Below are 8,451 nucleotides of genomic sequence, written 5' to 3' on the forward strand. Positions count from 1 at the left end.
CCCCCCCCCCCCCCCCCCCCCCCCCCCCCCCCCCCCCCCCCCCCCCCCCCACCCCCCCCCCCCCCCCCCCCCCCCCCCCCCCCCCCCCCCCCCCCCCCCCCCCCCCCCCCCCCCCCCCCCCCCCCCCCCCCCCCCCCCCCCCCCCCCCCCCCCCCCCCCCCCCCCCCCCCCCCCCCCCCCCCCCCCCCCCCCCCCCCCCGCCCGGGCCGCCCCCCCCCTGCCCCCCCACCGACGCGCGCGCGCCCCCCCCCCCCCCCCCCCCCCCCCCCCCCCCCCCCCACCCCCCCCCCCCCCCCTCCCCCCCCCCCCCCCCCCCCCCCCCCCCCCCCCCCCCCCCCCCCCCCCCCCCCCCCCCCCCCCCCCCCCCCCCCCCCCCCCCCCCCCCCCCCCCCCACCCCCCCCCCCCCCCCCCCCCCCCCCCCCCCCCCCCCCCCCCCCCCCCCCCCCCCCCCCCCCCCCCCCCCCCCCCCCCCCCCCCACCCTCCGCGCCCCCCCCCCCCGCCCCCCCCCCCCCCCCCCCCCCCCCCCCCCCCCCCCCCCCCACCCCCCCCCCCCGGGGTGTTGGGTGGGGGGTGGGGGGGGGGGGGGGGGGGCCCACCCGTCCCGCTGGCGCGCGCGCCCCCCCCCCGCGGCCCCCGCCGCCCCTCGCGCTGGCTCGCACCCCCCCCCCCCCCCCCCCCCCCCCCCCCCCCCCCCCACCCCGTCCACCCCCCCCCCCCCTCGGCGCCACCCGCCCCCCCCCCCCCCCCCCCCCCCCCCCCCCCCCCCCCCCCCCCCGGCGGGGGGGGCACCAGCGGGTGAACTATGCACCCCTCCCCCCCAGATCCACATCCCCCGGGTTCCTTCCCACCCGGGTCGCGCCTTGCGCGCCTAATATGCGTACGATGACATGCACAGCACGTGGTGGTGGGCGCATTGGTCTGCCACTAACCTCATTCACCATGGAACTGAGGTCCATTCTACCACCTCATCAGTCAAACAGTTTAAAAAAATAAATAAATAACTGCTCTTGAGCCCGGGGGTTTTGTCCACTTTAATCAGGCTGAATAAGTTTTTTTTTTTTTTTTGCACTATAAAAATCTTTTATCTGCACTGTTTGTTCACTGGTTTGCACTCTATCTGCCATGGTGCCCTTGCGCTGCTTTATTTAACCTTTATTTTATTTTTATTATATGTCTTTTTTTACATTCCTTATTGTATAGTTGTATCTTATATTTTATATTTAATCTAGATTTTTAGGCTCTACTGTTTAGTGTTATCTGTATGCACCGGGGTCTGAGAGTAACACAATTTCGATCTAATGTATGTGCTGTACATGTGGAAGAATTTACAATAAAGCAGACTTGACTTGACTTATCTGCACCTCAGTATTGTAGTACATTATAAAACAGTACGCAATAATAACTTAGTGAGTGTAAATGATCATTTTAATTCAAATTTTTAAATGGATACCACCTTACTGGGACAATAAAGCCCTCCCTACACCTACCCTAACCCTACCCAATATTTATTTTCAACTTCTTAATTATTTCCCTTAATTTTTTGAAATTAATGCCTTTCCAATAAGATATGAGATTTGAAAAAGGAGACAAAATGTTTGGCAAAAGGCGGATGCGAACTCAGGTCGACTGCGTCAAAAGCACACACTTTAACCACTAATCCACTACAACTGACACTGGTTTAGCATCGTTTATCAGTGTTAACTCAATCACATGTTGGGGGACGATAGTGTAAGTAGTCTCTGACAAACAAGGCAGGCTTGCACTTAGTGTAAATAGGCTCACTGATTCTTTTAACATTATATCAAATGTTGCAACAGCTGACATGAGGCTTATTCATGTGTTCGTTTGTAAAATAAAGCTAACAAAATATAATCCACAGCACACACGTCTCAACATTATGATAAAAAAACAGGACAAAGGCCTATTTAATTTCCTCTCTGTATAGCCTACCACTTTTACACATGCTCCAGCTACATTTTTATTTCCATACTTTTGAATTACTTCTGTATAAAACAGTTTTAAATCACCCCAAAGACACAGGACCTTTATTATACAACTCTTAGACAAAACTGGCGAATGACAACAGTTTCCGATCTAGGATTGGTTAAATAAAATGTTTAAGGTGGGGCTCAACAAAGGTGTATTTGCATGCACATTGTAGATATCTATAAACGTATAGTCAAATTGTTAAATTCCAGATATCTACATTGCAATTAAGCCTAGTCACAAAGCTAAATGCAGATATCTCTAAATCTAGTTCTTCCTAGTCAAAAATCTGATTGGGATATCCATAATTAAATTGCAGATATCTTTAAATGGGGTTTTTGAATAGTCATAATTCCAGTTCAAGATATCTTTAAAATATGAATTGCCTAGTCAAAATTCCAATTCAAGATATCCCTGCTGAAAAAAACAATAGAAACCATTACAGAAATTCTAATGGTTTTTTCCATTACAAACCATCAGCAATTAACCATTAAAACCATTACCAAATGGTTTCCATTACGTAGTGTGTTTTGGGCATATTCCATCAGGATTTATTGGTTTGTATAGGTTTCCATTACAAATTTGTATTGGTCACGATTTGCACATAATGGTTTCCATCACAGTTTTGTAATGGTTCTGATGGTTCCATTACAAGTTTGTATTGGTCTTTATTTGCACATATTTAATGGTTTCCATCACAGTTTTGTAATGGTTCTGGTGTTTCCATTACAAGTTTGTATTGGTCTTTATTTGCACATATTTAATGGTTTCCATCACAGTTTTGTATTGGTTCTGATGGTTCCATTACAAGATTCTATTGGTCTTTATTTGCACATATTTATTGGTTTCCGTTTCAGTTTTGTATTGGTTCTGATTTTAATGTTTACCTGATAACTGGTAATTAGGCCATTGATTAATTAAATAATTTAAATTATTAATACAACTATACACAGGTTTTGTCAAGAATATCATTTTTATTTATTTAAACTACATACCAACCTTTCAATAGCAAACAGTTCAGGTTGTTTTGCAAAGAATTAAGAATATGCACCTAAAATCTAAATTATTCACAGAATACTCAACATAGCTGGAATTAACACAAAACCTTGACATTACATTTTTTTTTAAATTACTGTTATTAATTAATGCATTATAGAAATACAGGAACTATGAACTGCATTTGTGGCTTCATTGTAGCTGTCTTAGACCTGCAAAAGAGAAGGAAAATTTGTAAGGACAATGTACCACTTAAACCACATTACCAGTATGTGAGATTATCCATACATATATTTATATGGCAATCTCAAAAAAGTTGCAAAAACTTAGTTGTTGACAAAACATCATCATGTTTAAATTCGTCCAACACTTTGGGGCACTTTGAGCAGATTCAAATTCTTGACAGATATGAACTTTTGTCCATGGACACATTTTTTTAAAGCAGATAATTTTTAATTTATCTTATACGCTGCTTTAATAGATGCATATTGTCATTAATTATTGTCTGCTGTGTTGAATATCTCAATGGTTTAGGTGTAGTTCAGTGTTGTTTGTTGTTATGAGTGAGTGAATAAATGTGTCCCTTGGAGCACAAAAGCAGTTTTAAGTCGCTGGGGTTTATTTATAGCAATAGGCAACAAAACATTGTATGGGACAAAATTATCGATTTTTCTTTCATGCCAAAAATCATTAGGATTTTAAGTAAAGATCATGTTCCATGAATATATTTTGTAAATTTCCTACCATAAATGTATCAAAACTTTATTTTTGATTAAAAAAAAATGCTTTGCTTTGGACTTCAAATATTTTTCGCAATATTTAGATTTTTTTGCACCCTCAGATTCCAGATTTTCAAATAGTTGTATCTCAGACAAATATTGTCCTCCTAACAAACCATACATCAATGGAAAATTAATTCTTAATATTATTGATATAAAAATCTACATTTTTAAAAATTACCCTTATAACTGGTTTTGTGGTCCAGGGTCACAAATAGTCTTGAATAATTACATTGTCTACTTTTTATGGTACATAGTCTCTATTTACTTCAAATCATATAAGAGGTTGTAGTAATTACATTCGGATATGGATATGTAAATACTTACCACTGAGAAGTTTTATCTGGTTTGTCACTGATCTTATTTCTGTACACTTAGGGGCGCTTATTTCCTCTGAGGTGTGGCCTCTTTTCTTCAGCTTCTGAGACAGACACTCTTGTTTCAAACACACACACACACACACATACACACACACACACATAAACAAATTGAAATTCAAGAACTGATGGACTAATCTCAGACTTTAAATCTGACCACTCTCAAGTGGAAATTAAGTAGCATGTGTGACCTGTGCTGGCAAAATAAGTCACAATGAGCAAAAATGAGTTTTTTTTTTATTATTATTATTATTCTCATTAATAGTCCTTCAAAATGATGTAGAATTTGTTGAAATCTGACAAAAAATTACTGAACTACACCAGTTTGAAGTTGAAAGAGTTGGCAAATTCAAAAAAAACAAAAAAAAGTTTTCTAAACATTGCAAAGCAAAATCACAGAGCAGCGTCGTAACATTGCATCTTTTCCTGCAGTTCTTTTCTTAATAATAATTCACTTTTTATTTTACATCTGAACAAAAGCATTCAAGTAAAAAAAAACAAATAATCCATTGTAAAATCCCTTTATTGTGTTTCATTACAAATAAAGTAATTATTAAAACTATAAAAGCAGTTCAATAAAGATCAGGTGATTGACTGTCATTCTGTGTATGTTTATCAGGATATATATAATTGTGTATATATATCCTGATAAACATTTGAATGTCGGATTGAAATGAACGCTGTTTTTGTTAGTTAATTGTTAGTATAAGTGTTAATTGTTAGTATAAGTGCAGCTAATAATAATAATAATAATAATAATAATAAAAAATTAATTAGCATGTTTTTGTGTTTTGCTTTGGTACTGAAATTGGTACCGAGTACAATGGATTTTCACTGGTACTGGTACCGAATACTGAAATTTTGGTACCATGACAACACTAATAGTTTGTAAAACTGAAGAACTTGATTAATGTGTTCAGGTGCAATGCAGGTTGGAGCAAAACTCTGAATGTGAGTGGACCTTAAGAGACAATGAGAGATCTCCTGTAATATATTCTGAACATGACACTTCAAAGAGGCAGGATAACTTCTAGATTGATGACTTACAACACTGGTGTCCAGTCCTGGGCTGGAGGACCAACGTTCTGCAGAGTTTCTGGTGATCCTTGATCAGCTGCTTAACTGGGGTTGGAGCTAAACTCTGACAAAAGAGAAGACAACCAATATTATGATGTTAAAAGTTAAAAAGATTTGATTCAGAAATATGCACAACGTCTGAAAATGCACAGAGATGAGAAATAAAGCTATGTGTTTAATAAGAACTTTCAACCCACTGAAAAATAAGAAGCAATATTACAGTAAGTCACAGATGCATTTTTTATTTATTCTTATTAATATTGTTTAAATATGTTACAGTTACCTTGTGGTTTATCGATGAAATAGAAAAGATCTATCAGTGATGAATGGCATCATACATGCGTCATATGTAATGATATTTAATAAGAGTTCTAACACTGTGTCTACACTGGACGGCACAACAAAATACAACAGAGCCTATTTTAATCAGTAATGCTCTCTACACTGGATGTGGCACGGCACGACACAACAAATCACAGACGGTAAACTGATGCCTCTTTCTATTTATGATGTACTGACAAAGTTCAAATGATTTTCAACAGTCACTTTGGTGCGTCCAGTGTAGACACGGTGTGAGAGTGTGTAGCTTGGAGTTAGAGAATGGGAATCTACTTCATTGTGCATTGCATTCTGGGTATACAATACAAATCACCAAAGGAAAAAAAATACTATTTACATTAATATTTGTAAGAGCTTCTTGCACTTTATAAGAATTGACTAATATTTGAAGGATTATGTGACACTGGAGACTGGAGTAATGATGCTGAAAATTCAGCTTTGATCACTTTTTAAAACATACTGAAATAGAAAATAGTTATTAAAAATGGTAATTTCACAATATTACTATTTTACTGTATTTTAATCAAATAAATGCAGCAGCGGTGAGCATAAAATATTTATTTTTACAAATCTGACCCTTACATTTTTGAATGGTAGTGGTATGTTTGAGGAATTACTTACTTTTCATGGTTCATAATGTCTAAAAATGTTCTTCGACAGGAGATATGACTCTAGAGCACAGCCATCAGCATGGAAGAACCTGGGAACATAAGCATACTGTCACAGAGACAACAATATTCATTATACAATGACAGGTTTATTATAAATAAACTATAGCAGAGGTGAAATGCAGAAAAGCAAAATAATAATTGACAGAATATACAACAAAAAAAAAAGACTTAAACATTTTAGTTTTACTAATTTAGTAATGCTCCTACAGCGTGGACATCAAAATAACAACAAGCAAACAAACACAGACACACACACACACACACACACACACACACACACACACACATATATATATATATATATATATATATATATATATATATGTGTGTGTGTGTGTGTGTGTGTGTCTGTGTTTTCATTATCTCCCTTCAGAAATTTTAAAATCAGGAACATCTCCTGTGTCATAGAGTTTTTTTTTTTTTTTCTGGCACTTCTGAAATAACAGAACAAGTGGTATTTATGTGTTTTAACGTTACTATGAAAGATCAAAACATGAAGTTTTCAGCCCATTGTAAGTGATGTAACGTTAACTGTACAGTGCATACTTTTAGGTTAAATTAATTAGCTTACTTCCATTCATCCGTTGAGATATATATATAGAGAGAGAGAGAGAGAGAGAGAGAGAGAGAGAGAGAGCGAGCGAGAGAGAGCGCTCATCCACACATAAGATGACATATAAAGCCCCAAAACTTAATAAATAAGAGCTCAAGTTTATCGTTACCTCTTGTAGTTAGCCTTACAGTGGAGATGCTAACGGACTTTTTTCTGACGACACTAAACCATTTCTATAAAGTAAATATTAAACGGAATCGTATCATTTACATGAAATAAAGTGTCAGAAACACTTTAATGTACTATTTGTGTAATTATATAGACGAAACTTACCTAAAAAAACAATAGTGAAAACCACATTGAGAGTCAGCGTTCAGCTGCTTGACGGTTGGGCTGCCGCCTCGTTTCCATGGTGACGTCCTCCGCTCCAGTTCAGCGCGCGCGCCCATTACAGCACGTAGAAGTCACGCAGAATTTCACTGTTATTTCAACATTTATTTTGGCCTAAATTTGGACCAAATCAGATGGACCAAACAAAACCTAATATTAAACATAGATTTTGGGGCTATATTGGAACCAAATCATAAAGACAAAACAAAGACCATTGCTGAGTTTAGGGCAAAATTTGGACCAAATCCGACGAAACAAGCAAAAACCAACTTTCAACGTCAATTTTTGATCTAAAAGAAGGCCATGACGGGCCGAGATTTAGCAAAAAAAAAAAAAAAAAACGATGTCCGAATGACGTCTGGTGCTGGGTGGGTACCAGCATAAGTTTCCAAAGGTGTTCTATTGGTCCTTAACGGTATCCAATATACAATACATGCCACAAATAAAATAAAGCAAATTATAAATAGAGACCCATAGGGACCATTACAATGTCCATTAAAACCAACAGAATTCCAATTAGAACCATTAAAACACATTACAAATTCTGTAATGGTTTCTATTGTTTGTGTGTTCATTTATTTTTTTTTTATTTTTTTTTTTCAGCAGTCTAGCCTACCCACTAAGACCATTACAGTTTTCCAAAGAAACCACTTAATTTATTGGAGTCATAATGGTTTCTACTGGTGTCCAGTAGATACCACCAGAAGTTTCCAAAGGTGTTCTGTTGGTCCTTAATGGTATCCAATAGACAATACATGCCACCAATAGAAGAAAGCAAATTACCAATAGAGACCAACAGAGACCATTACAGTGTCCATTAAAACCATTAGAATCCCCATTAGAACCATTAAAACCATTACAAATTCTGTAATGGTTTTCTAGTCGTAATAGCATTGTAGATCTACAACTGTAATTTGACTAGTCATAAATGAATTGCAGATATCTACAAATGTATTTTGGATATCTTTAAAAGAAGATTATGACTAGTCGTAATAGCATTGTAGATATCTGGAATGCATATTATGACTAGTCATAATCACATTAGATATCTTAATTCCAATTACGACGAGTCATAATTGCAATAAAGATATCTGGAATTACAATTGTGACTATCCGAGATTATAGTTATGGATAGTCAAAACAAAGTTTTAAATGTTAAAACGGCTTGCCATATTATCGCAGATCACTGTACCACATCAGTACCATAGACAGTAAAAGAAACATCAGTACCACAGTGCCTGCCAGAAAGCTTGCCTGTGACAAGATGGCCGCCGGTGAGCC

General features: G+C 39.4%; 1 protein-coding gene and 1 long non-coding RNA gene across 4 annotated transcripts in view; one reads left to right on the forward strand and one right to left on the reverse strand.

The window, feature by feature from the left end:
- LOC122138075 (basic proline-rich protein-like) overlaps window positions 1-498 on the forward strand; it is a gene marked incomplete at both ends in the record, with an annotated part of 1,524 nt that extends 1,026 nt beyond the window's left edge. The window contains one exon of the mRNA XM_042728875.1: window positions 1-498. This exon is cut by the window's left edge and continues 1,026 nt beyond it. Within this exon, the coding sequence (XP_042584809.1) occupies window positions 1-498 (498 nt within the window).
- A 3,642-nt stretch (window positions 499-4,140) lies between these two features.
- On the reverse strand, window positions 4,141-7,629 carry LOC122138015. 3 transcript variants are annotated; one of them, XR_006155247.1, is made up of 4 exons: window positions 7,114-7,629; window positions 6,178-6,256; window positions 5,188-5,281; window positions 4,141-4,198 (listed from the first exon to the last, which is right to left on the reverse strand). It is a non-coding gene; the product is annotated as an uncharacterized LOC122138015 (long non-coding RNA). The 3 variants fall into 3 exon arrangements; XR_006155248.1 differs by lacking the exon at window positions 7,114-7,629 and adding an exon at window positions 6,950-6,992; XR_006155249.1 differs by lacking the exon at window positions 7,114-7,629 and adding an exon at window positions 6,950-6,989 and having other exon boundaries at window positions 6,178-6,273.
- Window positions 7,630-8,451: the final 822 nt, after the last annotated feature.

Source organism: Cyprinus carpio, chromosome B7, assembly GCF_018340385.1.
Source record: "Cyprinus carpio isolate SPL01 chromosome B7, ASM1834038v1, whole genome shotgun sequence".
Taxonomy (NCBI): Eukaryota; Metazoa; Chordata; class Actinopteri; order Cypriniformes; family Cyprinidae; genus Cyprinus; species Cyprinus carpio.